This window comes from Sander lucioperca, chromosome 15 (assembly GCF_008315115.2).
Source record: "Sander lucioperca isolate FBNREF2018 chromosome 15, SLUC_FBN_1.2, whole genome shotgun sequence".
In the NCBI taxonomy this organism is placed as follows: Eukaryota; Metazoa; Chordata; class Actinopteri; order Perciformes; family Percidae; genus Sander; species Sander lucioperca.
Genome location: NC_050187.1, coordinates 4,574,048 through 4,591,547, shown reverse-complemented (window position 1 = coordinate 4,591,547; position 17,500 = coordinate 4,574,048). Strand labels below are relative to the sequence as shown.

The following is a 17,500-nucleotide window of genomic DNA, read 5'->3' as shown; positions in this document are numbered from 1 at the left end:
AGAAAGAAAAGAGATGGAGGGACTGAGGAAACAGTCAGCTGTTCCAAAAACTTCCAGGGCTTGTGTTTTGGTGTTTTAAAACTTTCTTGTGGCAGAGATAGAGGCAGTAATGTTTCCTGTTTCCTGTACGGGACTCTCACACCGCCCTCAAAACACAACTTTTGCTGCAGGCACGCAGCTGCATTTTTTCGGGCTTCCCCTTGCGGCCCCCACCGCGGCAGCTTAAACATACTGCTCCTCCGTTCAATATAAATGGAAAGACCTGCAGAGTGAGACCTGTAGACCTGTAGACCTGTAGACGTACTGTCAGACCTGCAGACCTGTAGACGTGCCGTCAGACCTGCAGACCCCGGTGGTTTGACGGCTGCCAGGATTTGTCAGGGAGGCAGAAAGCAGAGCCGAAGTCCTAAAACTGGAGCAGGTGTTGGTTTGCAGCCTGGTCTCTCTGAATAGAGCAGAGACACAGAGAGAGAAAACACTCCTCCACCTCTCCTCTCTTTAAAATCTCCATTACAAGAGCGTCCTGGCCAAGAGACAGCAGCCGCACAGTAAACCAAAGTCTCAGACGTAAAACATGTAACGGTTGCAGACAATACAGTATCAAATCACAGCATGATTATACAAACAGTAATAATAATAATAACTAGAAAATTTTGAATTTTGAAATTTTGACAGTGTGCCTACTACTTGGTGCACATCCTAATAACACTTGCTAACAGTAAATCTGCTGTTTGACATGTCCTATAAAGAGAGGACAACACGGCCTACAGTAAAGAGTCTCCATTATAGGAGGTGTGTGTGTCAGAACTTTTTGCTATGGTGATTTCCGCAGTGAGGGAGTAGAGAAGGGAGGGGGAAACAGTATCTTCCATGGGTCAAACATGTCCATTTAATGATAATTATACCTCTTAAGTTTGTTCTGTAATTCAAAAACCGTGGGTCCAACCGACAAAATATTATCATCACAAGATACATAAAAGTCTGGCGAACGCATTGATGTGGTTTTTATGTTTCTGGTGTCGCATATATGCGACACAGAGCAGGTAACAAACAGGGAACCGTCTGCATCTTTCCAGATATTTTTTTTCATTGTTTCTATCGGCAGTTGGTATGAACAGAGCCAAAAGTTTAGGTCTGGTGGATTCCGTAGTTACATGTCTGTGACCGGCACAAATGTTCCTACATTTTGACCAACCATGATGGATGAGAAATGAAAACTGTAGGGGAGAGAGCAATTTCAGAGAATTGTACCACAGCTACCCCCCTCTGTCCCCCCCCTCTAACTCTCAACATTCCGTCCCCATACACACACATTAGATAATCAGAAACGGTCTGAAAACTGGACGATACATCATAAACTGTGATTTGGTAGAAACCGTGCTTGATATCAGAATGCCCGTTCAGCCCAATAAAGGCCAAAGTCTTGTCTTCGGTTTAAACCTTTAATTATTTTTCTACATTACAGTATGGCGATACAGTATGGCCCCAAAGAGGGGTTGTTTTGAGCTATGTTAAGCGATTTCCCAAAGATTTCCCATTAAAGTCTATGGGAAATTTCGCGCCGTTTTTTTGCCAATTTTGTGAAAACTGCGCTGCAAATCTCTTAGAAAAGTCATAGCACACCATTCCAGATAATTACACACGTTTTGATGTATTTTGTGTGCATGTGTTGGCAACGCTCCGTGACTAGTAGCGGGACAAAATGTGGCGGAATAATAATAACTAGAAAATGCATTTCCTCCAGAAAATGTGTGGGAATGCTGAATAGCTGAATTGCTAAAGCTAAACTGGTTGAATAGCTTAAATCAGTAAGAAGAAGTTGAAGTAATGAGAATAGTTGAAAAAGTGGAAATCGTTTTAATACATATGAATTTCATTAAAAAGTTAAAAGCTTATGCTAAACTGAACTGTTGGCTTCAAAAGTTGAATAATGACCAAAGACGTAGAACATTGTGAGGTCTGAGTATATTTTCTAACCGATAATCACTCACAAATGGAGAAATATGAAACAAATAGTACGAAAAGTCATGGTAACGTATGACCAGTGAAGTCTGTGATGAGATCTCTTTGATCTTTAATCAGGTTAACGACCGTGTCACCTGCTGAAACTGTCAGCTGTACCCCACTGGAGCTATTCAAAGACACAGAGCAAGCTCTCAAATAAAGCCTCAGACTGCTAAAACGATAAGGGCTATCGGTGAAATGATGTAATCGTGACCACCACAAGGCCGTTGTGAACGTATTCATGTAAAATTTATGTTGATAAACTTAAAAATGTGGGCATATCAGCAATTTAAAAAAAGTGGTTCGCTCTGCGTTTCGCTGGGAAATGTGGAGGACATTTAACATGGCCGTGAATGGAGCAAGATGTGGAACTCTTGTCATTTGGAAGCTCATCGAGCCAAAGGTATAAGGCATATCACAAAACTGAGCACATTGGCTGAAACTAGACATAAATGGCTACGTTTTGATGTATAAATTGTGTATGACAAGTAGATATTGTGGGTGTGAGAGCAATTTATAGAGAGGAGACAAAGATATTTTTTTAAGGTGCTGCACTCTAGCGATAACATCATCCACTCTGGCAGACGCAACACACACTCATTAGAAACGCAGAAAAATCCTGAAATGATCACTAAACTTAAACAGCTTTTTCACAAAAACTGTAAAAGATATCAAACTAAAAAGATAGAGCCTAATACCTGAAGGTTTTGTGAACAAGTATGAAGGAGCTGAAAATTTTGGGAGCGGAAGAAGATTTGAAGGATTTGAAGCATGCTCTCATTGACTTAAATGTTAAAAAAAAGTCATAAAAAGCTTAATATTTTAAAAAGTATAAATAGTAGAAAAAAAGTTGAAGAAGTCCCATTAGGTGAAAGAGCTGAACATTTTAAAAGTTGAATGGTTTTAATAGCTAAACGTATGCAGAAGTTACGGAGAGCCAAAAAACGTACGGAATAATAATAAATAAACAAAATGGCCGACAGGAACAACAATAGTTGGAATGCTGCTGAACAGCATTCCCACTAATAAGTATGGGGGATAATAGCCATTCTGCCGATTGCTGCTATTGCAGCACATCGGCACACTGAACTAGAAAATACCGCAAGAAATTTTGACAGTGTGTCCACTACTTGGTGCACATCCGAATAACAGTAAATCTGCTGTTTGACATGTCCTGAAAAGAGAGGACAACACGGCCTACAGTAAAGAGTCTCCATGATAGAAGGTGTATGTGTCAGAACTTGTTGCTGTGGTGATTTCCACAGTGAGGGAGTAGAGGAGGGAGGGGGAGACAGTATCTTTAATGGGTCAAACATGTCCATTTATGATAATTATACCTCTTAAGTTTGTTCTGTAATTCAAAAACGGTGGGTCCAAACGGCAAAAATATTATAATAATATAATATAAAGTCTATGGGAAATTTTGCGGCCGATTTCGTAAAAAACGCACGGCAAATCTCTTAGAAAAGTCACAGCACACCATTCCCGATCATTACACACGTTTTGATGTATTTTGTGTGCATGAGTTGGCAATGCTCCATGACTAGTAGCGGGACAAAAATGTGGCGGAAGATGAAGAATAAGTATGGAGGATAATAGTCATTCTGCCAATGTGCTGCTATTGCTCACTGAATTAGGGCTGTCAATCAATTCAAATATTTATTAGTGATTAATCAAATCTTTGTCTGTAGTAAACTTGTGATTAATCACAAATTAATTGTGCATTTTTGTTCTAAATGTTGAATAAAAATGACAAAAAAATGAACTCTGGAGGACTGACCGGTTTATTGAGACTTTTAGCTTTGAGACTTACAGGATACATTGGAAGGTTTCTGAGCACATTACACCACTGACACATTATTCATTCATGTCTTTGCTTCTACTCGGTTGGACACTTTTAAACAGAAAAAAGAACAAAATCCTAAAATGCAGACACATTAGCTTAGCAAGAGAGGAAATCAATCAACTGTTTAATGTAGAAAATGCCAAGAAAAGTGTCCATCACATGTCACAGAGGCCAAGATGACATCTTTAACTGTCTTGTTTTGTTCGACCAACAGTCTAAAACCCCCAAAATATTCAGTTTATAATAATATAAAACAGAGAAAAGCAGGAAATCATCACAGCATTATTACTTTGAAAATGAAACTCAATCAATCGATTATTAAGATAGTTGTGTGACGATCAGAGTTATTAAAGTAAACTAATACAAAAATAAGTGAAAAATATTTTTTGTAAACCAAAACTCAATAAAAAACTAAAACCTTCAAGAAAAAATAACCTTAACTGAAACTATATCGCCTGGATAAAATCTAATATATAAATGCATGCACGTTTAAAAAAACAAACAATATCTAAATCCCACAATTGAAAATCAAATGCCTACCCATTGAACGAATATTGAATATTTGATCCAGCCCTACACCAAGGTTTAAAATAGTTTAAAGTTCCTTATTTTGAAGGCCAAATAAAAGCAGTTTGTTTATTCCAATTTTTTTTACACCTAATATTTACAATAAGTGTCTCTAAGTAAAATCCAGTTCCTGTTGGAGTTTCTTCGAGGCTTAAATCCCCGTTCTGAGCTGGCTGTGACCTCTGACCCTTCTCATGTCCTGCAGGTTTTCTGTGTGACACAATGTATGATCTGAGTCTGTGATCCGCCAGAGTGAAGGGAAATAAGTTTCAGGGTTTAAAAGAACATCGATATTTATTTATTTTAAGTAGGGGTGTGCAAAAAAATAAATTCGTATTCAAATCGCGATTCAAGCTCTACCGATTCAAAACCGATTCATAGAATTCCAAAAATTAATTCATATTTTTTTATTTTATGTCTACTGCAATCACATTATATATATATATATATATATATATATATATATATATATACTTTATTGTTACCCAAGTGGAAATTGAAGGTCCCAGTAGCTTACAGACATCACACACAACATACACATACATCATAACAGGATGTTAAAATAACAAATAAACAAATCCACATGAATACTATGGACAATAACAGATACTAAATAAAAAATCCACATGAATGTACTAAGGGATGTACACACACACACACACACACACACACACACACACATACGGGAAATGTAACTACACTTAGATACTGTGAATCGTTTTTGAATCGAAAATTGATATTGAATCGTGACATTTTCTGAATCGTGCATCCCTAACATTAAGTGTTGTTTAGGCTACTATTATTATCACCCCCTTCAAACTAAAGACTATCAGACCTGTTGTTTTGTCACAAAGACCTTCAGTGGTGATATCTTCAGTGGGACTTCATCCTCAGTTTTAACGTATGGAAACAGCCTCTCAGTGAAAGTGTGTGTGAAGGTGTGTATGTGTGTGTTAGTATCAGGATCAGAGAACGACAGATTTCCTCTGTTCCAGTCCAGAGTCACTCTGATCCTCTGGAGCTGCTTCTTAAACGGGAGAACAGTGAGAGCTGATGGAGACCACGCTGAGTATTTACCTCTAGAGAACTCTATTGTCCATAATCCAGACCGATACAGAGTCAGACAGACTCCCTTCCTTGGGACAGACTCTGCTAACATGCCCAGTAGCCAGTCTGTAATGTCTCCAACCTCGACATCCCAGCTGTGAGTCCCTGAGTTAAAGCCCTCAGAGCCCAGGACAGAGAGGTGATCATCAATCCTCTCTGGATTATCAGGAAGCAGCTGTTTCTCTCCAAGTCTCACGCTGGTCAGATCTTCAGACAGGATGAGTAATGGACCAGCAGTGTTTGGGTCCAGAATCAGAGGAGTGTAGGAGACCATGTCCTTCATCTTGTTCCAGATGTTGAAGCTCAGGTTGCCCAGGTGTTTGGCCTCGTCTGTCAGAGCTCCTGAGAGCAGCTGTGGATCATCCAGTAGGGGGCGCTGCTGGACTCTTTCCACTGCAGCCTTGTAGTTGATCAGGAATGAGACGTCTTCAGCTCTCAGCTGCTCCTCTGTGGCTCTGACTGTGTCTGAAAGAGCTGCTATCTCTCTGCTCAGAGCCTCCATCTTCTCCTTCATCCTCTGACTCTTCTGCTCCTCTTCCTCCCTCAGTGCAGCCATCCTGGCCTCCTCTTCCTCTTCTAGAAACTGGTGAAACTTCTTAAACTGATCCTTAATCTGCGTCTCTGTGCGTCGGGCCTGGACCTTCAGGTGTTCTGCTGTTTGATCACACTCCTCTTTAACTTGTTCAAAAACCTTTAACTTCTCCTTTAAGGGCTCCAGAGTTTCTTGGAGTTCCTTCTTGTGTTGTTGTGCAGCTTCATCGATGGGTCTGAATCTGTGGTTGGAGTGTTTTTCTGAATCTCTGCAGACGAGACACACTGGCTGCTGATGGTCCAGACAGAAGAGTTTGAGTTTCTCTGAGTGCAGACTGCAGAGAGCCTCTGAAGCTCTCTGATCTCTCTGCTGTAAGAAACTCTCACACAGCTTCTTTAACTCCAGGTTACGAGGTGGTTCTGGCTTTGAAGATCTTCTCTTACAAACTGGACACTCCTGTGTCTGTTTCTCTGTCCACCAGCTCTTCAGACAGTCTTTACAGAAGCTGTGGCTACATGACAGAACAACAGGATCTTTAAAGACTTCATGACAGACCGAACAGCAGAAATTCTTTTCTGACATGGAAGCCATTTTGTCTCTGAGAGCGGCTGAAAAAAAGCAGAAACAGCAGACGTTAAAACAGGAAGTCAGTTGTGTTTCCCTCCCTCGCATACGGGACAAGTTTGCCTTCAGGACTGTCTGCCAGAAGGGTTTATTTGTTGTCTTAAGAGATTTCTGGCAGAAAGCCCAGAAGGTAAACGTCTCCTGTGTGCCCCTCCCTACTGCAGAAAGTTGCCTCAGTTACATTCACTTTGAGTCTTTGAGTGTTTTTTTCAGTCTGCAGCATATACAGTTAAAGTATTTCACTTCTTCAATCTTTAGAGCTCCTTCCTGTAACTGTCCTCCCTCAGTTAAAGTCACAGCTTTGTAATAAAAGGTAAATCTTACCGTCTGTCTGTCGGTGCGTCTCTTCTCACTGATAACTGGCTTGTTCCTGTTGAGTTGTCAGTGAGAAGAGGAAGGAAGCTTAAGGAAGGAGCTTTAAAGTCAAAGTCAAACATCCGGTTTAGTGTTGTTTTTAAAATACAAACCCACAAGCATCATATGCTATTATACAAGTGACAAAAATCTACAGCTTCTTACATGCAAAGGGTTTTGCCACTTAAATGACAAATGTTTGGGGAGTGAACTAAAGAATAGGTGAAAAGGAAAATTAAATGAGGAAGAGGGGAAACAGCGAGCAGAGAGAACTTGCCTGTAGGGAATTGCATCAGAGGATGAGGTTGAGCTTTAGAAGGAGAAGGTACATCTGTGGAGGAAACAAGAGAAAGCAGCAGAAAGTGAGTTTTAAGTCAGCCCAGAAGAGAAAGACCAGGGGAAGTGACAGATAGCATCTCCATTACAAAAAGGAATTAAGTCTGAGATACGGGACATCTTAATTACAGCTTCTGTGTGTAGTTAAGAGAGAGAAATAAACAAATAGGGACATGTAGGTCCCTGCAGGGTATTCTTCACCCAATTTCAAAATAAAGCTCCCCAGAAACACACAAGCTACAGAACTAAGGCGCTCATAAGTTTATGAACCCATGATAAAGTTGACTAAAAAGAGGAATAAAAAAATAATATTTTGGAAATTCATCTTAATGCCTTAATTAAAAGAAATAGGAAAAATCCAACCTTTAAGAACACCAATTTTCTTTGTGAATGAATAATGTATTGTAAATAAATACATGTTCTTCCTTAAAATACAGGGGGCATAAGTATAGACACCCCTATGTTAAATTCCCATAGAGGCAGGCAGATTTTTATTTTTAAAGGCCAGTTATTTCATGGATCCAGGATACTATGCATCCTGATAAAGTTCCCTTGGCCTTTGGAATTAAAATAGCCCCACATCTGGTGGTTTTATTTCAGTTAGCCTAATAGCTGGTTTGATTTGCATTGAGAGATGATGTTATTGAAAGTACCCAATGCCAATTATTACAGCTTTGTAATAAAAGGTCAATCTTACTGTCTGTCTGTCGGTGCGTCTCTTCTCACTGACAACTCAACAGGAACTAACTTGTTTCCTGGTTTGTCTCAGATGACGTAATGTAAGATGTGGAGATTTGTCAGGCAGCTGATAAGTTCTATCTTAAAGGGACAGTTCAGATGTTGTAAAGTGTGGTTGAATGAGCTACTTCTCCGTAGTCAGAAGCTAAGCAATGTCCTGCTGTGGACGGGGCAGCAGCTAAACACATTTTAGACACCTAAAGACATCTATACCAGTTTAAGTAGACGCTATATTTAGAATATTTCCGGCGCTTTACGTTGCTGTCAGACAGCCCTTTACGACGGGGAACTGAAGCCGTTATCTCTCTTTAAAGCCACCAGACTCCTTTAACAAAAACAGTAATTTAACCTCGCAGAACACGGAGTTGCTGCTCTACCGCTGCCTCCATCAGATAGTTAGATTAGATTAGATTCAACTTCCTTGTCATTGTGCAGAGAACAAGTACAAAGACAACGAAATGCAGTTTGTGTCCAACCAGAAGTGAAAAAAAGAGCAGAAAAGTGCACCGTGATATACAAAGTATAGACAGGTGGTGCATTGACAGACAAGAAATATAGTGCAGTGTAGACAGTAGTGTACAGTTCGTTTACAGAAGGTGGTTTAGAGTAATATAAACTAGAAAATTCTAGAAATTTTGACAGTGTGCCTACTACTTGGTGCACATCCGAATAACACTGGCTAACAGTAACTCTGCTGTTTGACATGTCCTGAAAAGAGAGGACAACACGACCTACAGTAAAGAGTCAACATTCCGTAGTTACATGTCTGTGACCAGCACAAATGTTCCTACATTTTGACCAACCATGATGTATGAGGAGTGAAAACTGTAGGGGAGAGAGCAATGTGTTTGGAAATATTTCAGCTGCAGCTCCCCACTCTGTCCTCCCCTCTAGCTCTCAACATTCTGTCCCCATACACACACATTGGAAAATCTGATACAGTCTGAAAACTGGACGATACATAAACTGTGATTTGGTAGAAACCGTGCTTGATATCAGAATGCCCATTCAGCCCAATAAGGGCCAAAGTCTTGTCTTCGGTTTAAACCTTTAATTATTTTTCTGCATTAAAGTATGGCGATACAGTATGGCCCCAAAGAGGGGTTGTTTTGAGCTATGTTAAGCGATTTCCCTTTAAAGTCTAAGGGAAATTTTGCGGTTTTTTGCCGATTTCGTAAAAACTGCACGGCAAATCTCTTAGAAAAGTCATAGCACACCATTCCCGGTTATTACACACGTTTTGATATATTTTGTGTGCATGTGTTGGTTAGGCTCCGTGACTAGTAGCGGGACAAAAATGTGGCGGAAGATGAAGAATAAGTATGCATTTTTGTTCTAAATGTTGCAAGAAAATGACAAAAAAACTGAACTCTGGAGGACTGACCGGTTTATTGAGACTTTTAGCTTTGAGACTTACAGGATACATCGGAAGGTTTCTGAGCACATTACACCACTGACACATTATTCATTCATGTCTTTTTTTCTACTCAGTTGAACACTTTTAAACAGAAAAAGAACAAAATCCTAAAATGCAGACACATTAGCTTAGCAAGAGAGAAAATCAATCAACTGTTTAATGTAGAAAATGTCAAGAAGTGTCCATCACATGTCACAGAGCCCAAGATGACGTCTTTAACTGTCTTGTTTTGTTCCACCAACAGTCTAAAACCCCCAAAATATTCAGTTCATAATATAAAACAGAGAAAAGCAGGAAATCATCACAATCATCACAGTATTATACTTTAAAAATGAAACTGTCAATTGATTATTAAAATAGTTGTGTGATCGGAGTTATTAAAGTAAACTAATACAAAAATAAGTGAAAAATATTTATAGTAAACTGAAACTCAATAAAAAACAAAAAAAAGAGATTTGGCAGTTTTAATCTCTGTGTAATTGTTTTTTAAACCTAATATTTACAATAAGTGTCTCTAAGTAAAATCCAGTTCCTGTTGGAGTTAGGGCTGGGACATTTCGTTGACATTAGTCGACGTAATCGATTACGTAAATGCCTTGACGCAAATAATTTGCGTCGACGCGTCACACATAGAAATCTATAAATAACCAATAAGCAACGGCGTAAGTATGGATTCCTCGCAAGTTCAACAACACGTTGAGAGAAAGGCATCCTAAAATAATAAATTACATCTATAACGAAAGCAGGCCTGAGCAAATAGGATTAAGACATACAAACAATTGGCACACTAAAAAGTAAGCACAGATGACGGCAAAGGCATTAAAGCAGTCCATGCAGTAAAGACAATACAAAGGAGACAAGAGAGAGAGGACAAGAGTCTCAGAGGACACATTGAAAGCACATACAAGACATAACATGGAGGCGGCAGGGATGGAGTGGCATCAACAATGACAGCAATGACAACAATTTAGGTATTCGAGTCTACAAAAGAGCATAACTAGTTTATCCCGTTTTCCCTTTATCCTTTATTATATTTCTCGGGAAACAGGAAATAGTTTGGATGTGGATTCACAGGATTAAACCCTAGTGTGCAGTGCACAAGACCTGCTTTTCTTCATTCATTTATTCATTCATTGCACTTTTGGCACGAAAGTACGTCTCAAAGATGTTTATTTTGTTGATTTAAACATCCAGAAATACTCCATCCTCCTCAGTCTAGCTGTGTGTGTGTGTGTGTGTGTGTGTGTGTGTGTGTTTTGTGTGTGTGTGTGTGTGTGTGTGTGTGTGTGTGTGTGTGTGTGTGTGTGTGTGTGTGTGTGAGAGAGAGAGAGTGCGTTCGTGTGTGCATGCATGCATGCAAAAGAAAAGCCTGTTGGACACATAAATCTGCTTTCATAGAAATATGTTAATCCTTAATGACAGAAATAAACACACACACACACTAACACACACACACACACACACACAGGATGACACGAACCCCTGAGCTTTGTTGGAGAAAACATCTCGGTGTGCGGTTCCGTGTGGTGATAATCTGACGTGTTGCTGAATGGGATTCACGTTGAGTTTTCTGACACTGACAGCTCTCACGGCGCTCGCCGGAGAGTTTCAGGATGAGCAAGGGACGGTGGACGCTTCCCAGCATCCCTCTGGGCTCGACGGTCCATTGTTGAAGTGAATCTGTGGGATTAACAGGCAGATGAGGATGAATCTGACGTATCTGCTCCATCAGCGGTAGATTCACAGTATGAACAGGCTGATGAGGATGCAGAACAATATTTAGGCGGTAGATATTTTGTTGATTTCCCTTCAGATAACTCCCAGAACACACGCTGTACTTTATTCTGACTCAGTCCCACACACACACACCGTCCTGCTGCCACAAATACACACTACAGCACCAAATGTAGATTCATACGCCGCTGAAAATAGTCCCCTTCTTGATTCAACCTTTCTCTCCTTTTGTGCCTGGGTTTTCAAATGATTCCCTTTCAGTGTGAGTACAGTACCCGTCTTCTCTGCTACACACACACACATACACACACACACACACACACACACACACACACACACATCTACAAACACACACACACACACACACACACACACACACACACACACCTTCAAACAAGCACACACACACACACACACACACCAATCTGCTCCATCAGTGGTAGAATGACATTTGTGAGTACAGTACTTGTCTTCTCTGCTTCGGCGTGCAGTTGAGCGTCGCTCTGAGCTGCTTAAATAAAGTTTTATAGTCCGTGTGAAAGCCGAGCTCTCATGAACTCGACTCCAGCTGTAACACATGGCGCTGACTCAGCGCTCAGTAAACTCATGATCCCACTGCATCCTGTTGCACGTCAGGGGATCCCAAACAGCTTAACGTCAGGGGAAAACCCAAAGAAGATCCACGTTAGACGCTCAGAGGTCCAACATGACTACAAACCTGTGGTTGTAAATCACTTTGGTCAACTTAGGTTGTTTTAAACGTGCTGTAGAAATACATTTAACTCGAATTGACACAAAGCAACCACAAATACAAATGTCTTCTAGAGACGCAGAATTGCTGGAACTCTCTCGTCTCCAGTTAAAGTCTTCAGACTGCTCTCCTGGCTGAGGCGCTGCTGGGATTTGAACCCAGGATCTCCTGTTTACTAGACAGGCGCTTTAACCAACTAAGCCACAGCACCTTGACGACTATACGTGGAAGCTATATTAACCCTTGTGTTGACTTCGGGTCACATTGACCCATTTTCAATTTTTGTTTTATATCAGAAAATATGGAACGGCAGGCGGCGTCATGTGACAGAAACAGAAGATGTAATTCCACTGTTTGCCCCGGCGCACTCCACTGGTTGAGCCACGTCCGGTTTAGCACTCGGTTAACTTGAATAGTGATAAAATGATGACTGGTGCAGCTCTTGGTCAGGGTTCAACGCTAAGGTTTTTTTTTTTCCAATTGTCCGGTCGGGCAAGTAAAAAAAAAAAAAAAAATTATACTTGCCTGAAGTGACTTTTTACTGGCCCCTGTGAAAAAAAAATTAAAAAATCCGAGGAAAAACGTAGAAAAAAAGTTTGAAATAAACCCCAAAAAATCAAGGGGAAAAAAATTACGGAGGAAGATTTTTAATTTATTTTGCATTTCGAGAATAAAGTCGGACTTTTGAGAATAAACCAAACTACTAGTCTTCTACAAAATGCCTTGTGAAGGCCAATATGAACTCGTGAAATTATACTTCAGAATCGGTTTTAATAACAAGGAAATTATTTTCTCTTTTAGCGCGTGAACACAGTATGGTGATAAGTCTGTTCAGAAGGAGAAACCACACAAACTTGGAAAGGGTGGCCGCATTCCTGCAAACTGAAATAGCTTGTAATAGACAGATGCAATAAGGGTATCCATGGTTACACCTATGCGCAATACGGAGAGGATATGTTGTATCACAAGACACAATAAGACAACTGATCAAATAGTTTAATCCTGAAGGAGTGGAGCTACCCATATCTATGATGTTGCCTACATGGCAGCCGGCATGGCAGACAGTCGCTCTAATGTGATTAAAGGTCCCATGACATGGTGCTTTTTGGATGCTTTTATATAGGCCTTAGTGGTCCCCTAATACTGTATCTGAAGTCTTTTATATAGACCTTAGTGGTCCCCTATTACTGTATCTGAAGTCTTTTTTATATAGACTTAGTGGTCCCCTAATACTGTATCTGAAGTCTCTTTTATATAGACCTTAGTGGTCCCCTATTACTGTATCTGAAGTCTTTTATATAGACCTTAGTGGTCCCCTATTACTGTATCTGAAGTCTCTTTATATAGGCCTTAGTGGTCCCCTAATACTGTATCTGAAGTCTCTTTTATATAGACCTTAGTGGTCCCCTATTACTGTATCTGAAGTCTCTTTATATAGGCCTTAGTGGTCCCCTAATACTGTATCTGAGGGTGGGGGTGTGGCCTTGACCAACTGCCACTTTGCTGGTTTGAAAGCCATGATGTCTCTCTCTCTCTCATGGGTGGGCCAAATTCTCTGGGTGGGCAAAGCAGAGAAAGGGGAGGTAACCTTTCCCCTTATGACGTCATAAAGGGAAGATTCCTGATTGGTCCATCTGAGCTTTCATTTTCTCAAAGGCAGAGCAGGACACCCAGGGCTCGGTTTACACCTATCACCATTTCTAGCCACTGGGGGACCATAGGCAGGCTGGGGGAGCTCATATTAATGTTAAAAAACCTCATAAAGTGACATTTTCATGCCATGGGACCTTTAAGTGATAAAGGAGTTGAATTTATTCTTGACATTTCGACTTTATTCTCGAAATGCAAAATAAATAAAACATCGTCCTCCTTCATTTGTTTCCCCTTGATGTGGCCCTGATGCTCCGTCGTACAAAAAGTCAACCGTTGAAAGTAGGGCTGCCACCTCTTAGTCGATTAGTCGACTAATCGGTTGTTTTGGTCTTAGTCGACTAAGATTTCTTTAGTCATTTTTTATGCTTATTCATGCTTAATTACTCATTTCCAAGAAACTTATGAGCACATTTCTGGTAAACACAAGATTTAAAGTGGTGCTTTTGCAGGATTAATTGTGGAGAAACTCAGTTTTACAGATGGTTAATTAACTACATTTATATTGTGCTTTTCTAGTCTTAACCACCTCTCAAAGAGCACAGCTCTGTCGATTACATCAACTAATCGATTAATCGACAAAATCATATAAGTGTTAGTCGACTAAGAATTTCTTTAGTCGAGGACAGCCCTAGTTGAAAGCATCAAAAAGTGTAACAAATGTTGAAAAAACAACGTCAAAAACATCAAGTGCCAACTTAATTCCTGATTGGCCAACGGCACATTCAGATCAAATGATTTATGATACGATGACGCCCGAACGGACAAGTGGGTTGTTACATTTACTCGCCCAAAGTGGCGTTTAACTTGCCATCGGGCCATCTGGCGTTAAACCCTTGTTGTTTAACCCTGAAGGCGCTGTGGCTTAGTTGGTTAAAGCGCCTGTCTAGTAAACAGGAGATTCTGGGTTCGAATCCCAGCAGTGCCTCGTTAGTCGTGTTTCCGTCAACGTATTTCGTGCATATTTTGAAGTATCTCAAGCGATGCAAAGAAAATCCCAGCAGAGCCTCACGGTAGAGATCCAATTGACCGTGTGACGCTTCTGTCGCCCCACTCTATTTCTCTGGGTGACGTCAAGCGACTTCAACGTGCACGCAAAGCATTCTGGGAAGGCGGCGCTGCATTTGAAAAAAGGCTGCGCGTCCAAAAGCTGGTCGATGCCCATCTTTATGCAAATTAATCCGTTTAACGCGACGCAACTATCCAGTAGACGGAAATCTTTTAAACTGACCTTTGTTGATCTGAAATTTCTCTCTTAAAATGTTTTCAGAAACACGTTTCGGTGAACTATTTTAGTCCAATATGAGATCGTATTCTCAACGAGCCGCCATGACAGTCTGTTGAAATTCTCGAGAAGCCAGACCCACGTCACGCGTTCGTCCAATCAGCTGCCGGTCAGGTGCGTGGAGCATCAACCATGGATGTATGACGTCGCAACGCCACGCTTCAGTCGTGTCGGACAAATGGATCTTTACCGTCAGACACATCACTTCCTCAACCTGACATCATGACTTCGCGTAAACATACACGCCACTTTCCTAAAGCCACGTGGCGTGTTATCTGTACGCATTTTGAGCTATCCACGTGTATGACTACGCTGTATACAGCGGACGGCAGTCTGCAACGTCACAGCGTCAACATTAGAGGTGTGAATTTTCACTGATCTCCCGATTCGATTACGATTATCATGTAAGCGATTCGATTCAATATCTCAGTGCATCACAATGCGTCAAATATATTTTTACTATTAAAGCCATATAGGGCTGGGCGATATGGAAAAAATCAAATATCACAATATTTTTGACCAAATACCTCGATACCGCAACTATATGTTGACTAATGGTGCTTTCACAAAATATTTACACAATGAGATTTGTGATAAATAATCACCAGTAATGTGGATATAATGATTAAGTGGGTAAAGGTAAATAATAAACAGTTACAACAGTCTGGTAAGTTCAGAAAAGTACATCACTTTACTGTGATGCAGCCTTTAAAACCAAGAAAAGTCTAGAGATGCACCGATTACAACTTTCTAGGCCGATTCTGATTTTCTTTGAGTTAGACCAGCTGATACCGATTTTAGCCGATTCCAATTTCATTTTTTCTAACCACTTTACAGCTCACACATATTTATTTTCTATCTTTTCTTTAATAGAACATGTGTTGAACAGATAATGGATCACTATAAAATAGAACTATATAAATTACTCCTGGTGTGGGACATTCACACACATCTAAAGAGCAATGTTAGAACCATTTCCTTCTTTTCACATCAATATCAACTAAAGAAATGTGATTTAGGTTTTTGGTGTCGTCCCTCCACGCCCTACTTTCTCCTTGCAGGTGTTGCATATTGTAAACTTGTTATCTTCTGCACACACGCTGAAGAATTCCCAAACAGCTGACATGTTGCAGGTTAATTCACAACGTTCCTACATGTTCAAGAATAGCGGCGACACGCGCTTCACACTGCGAGCGGGTACGCGCCACACACGGCGGAAAAGTTGAGAGAAAGGACAAAAGAGAGCGTGCTGTGGCGTCCGTGCTGTGGCGTCCGTGCTGTGGCGTCCGTGTGTGCGTGCGTCCTTGAGAACTGTAACTGGTATAACTTATGTTGTCAGTTAATTGGAGCGTTGACCGGCATGAAATCACCATATGTCAGACTGACCTGCCGGTCGCCGGTCATGGCCGAGCACGTGAAAACCGGCCAATTCTGGTCACCGGCCGCTCTATCGGTGCATCTCTAGTTATGTCATATTACAATATCTAGTTTCATATCATGATATAGATATAATATTGATATATTGCCCAGCTCTAAAGCCATATAGGATATTTAATTCGTAGCTTTTCAAGCTTCAAAAACCAAACATTCTGCAGTGCTCTAATACTAAATCAATAGGATACGTAAAACTACAGCACTGAGCACATGGCACTTCCTGAATGTGCAAAACATACCAGAATATGTAAACAGAAAGGTTGTTAGGCATGCATTAAAGTGTAAACAGAAATAATCGATTACGGCCCGGCCGATTATCGATGCAGCATCGTCCATGTCCACGATTCCATGCATCGATTATTTGATTAATTTCAACACCTCTAGTAGTAGGGCTGAACGATTAATTGCATTTGCGATAATATCGCGATATGTTAAAACGCGATTTCCTAATCGCAAAGGCTGCGATTTGGTCACATGACTCGCGAGAGCAAATCAGTCTGCACTCCGTAGAGAAAGCATCAACTAGCACGCTAACGCTACGTCGTACCTTGAGCTGATTTCTGTCATTCAAACAACTCTGAGTTGTAGTTTAAAACTTTTACAGCCATTTTAATAAAATGAAGGGTTTTATTCTGGTTCGAGTCCATACGTGAAGTTAATGGATACAGGCACACAGAACTCAAGGCTCGGTTGGCAACTAGCTCTGATTAGCGGTTAGCTCCGGTTAGCGGTTAGCTCCGTTATAAAGATATGAGTGGAGGAGCTGCCACTGAGAGGGGTAACAACCAGACTCTGATAAATGACGTTCGGGGAGCTTTCACAGCAGCGTGGCCGCGGTGTTTCAACAGTTTTATTAGTACAGTTAATCCCACGGCAAGAACGCCAGCAACTAGCTAACGTAACGATAGCCTCTCTGAACAAGAACACCAGCAACTAGCTAACGTAACGATAGCCTCTCTGAGCAAGAACACCAGCAACATGCTAACGTAACGATAGCCTCTCTGAACAAGAACACCAGCAACTAGCTAATGTAACGATAGCCTCTCTGAACAAGAACACCAGCAACTAGCTAACGTAACGATAGCCTCTCTGAGCAAGAACACCAGCAACATGCTAACGTA

At 40.8% G+C, this 17,500-nt stretch overlaps 2 protein-coding genes and 2 non-coding genes across 5 annotated transcripts in view; 2 read left to right on the top strand and 2 right to left on the bottom strand.

Moving 5' to 3' along the window:
• LOC116052816 (LIM domain-binding protein 3-like) overlaps positions 1 to 17,500 on the top strand; it is an 89,917-nt gene that overhangs the window by 2,036 nt on the left and 70,381 nt on the right. The gene's annotated exons all lie outside the window — the stretch shown is intronic.
• Positions 5,151 to 6,684, bottom strand: LOC116052821 (nuclear factor 7, brain-like). The gene has a single exon (XM_031303656.2). The coding sequence runs from the start codon at positions 6,645 to 6,647 to the stop codon at positions 5,247 to 5,249; it is 1,401 nt and encodes a 466-aa protein (XP_031159516.1). The 5' UTR covers positions 6,648 to 6,684; the 3' UTR covers positions 5,151 to 5,246.
• On the bottom strand, positions 12,148 to 12,221 carry trnat-agu. The gene has a single exon. It is a non-coding gene; the product is annotated as a tRNA-Thr (tRNA).
• On the top strand, positions 14,515 to 14,588 carry trnat-agu. Its single transcript has one exon. It is a non-coding gene; the product is annotated as a tRNA-Thr (tRNA).

Coding starts and splice junctions, on each gene's coding strand:
- LOC116052821 (XM_031303656.2), bottom strand. CDS start 6,647: ATGGCTTCCATGTCAGAAAAGAATTTCTGCTGTTCGGTCTGTCATGAA.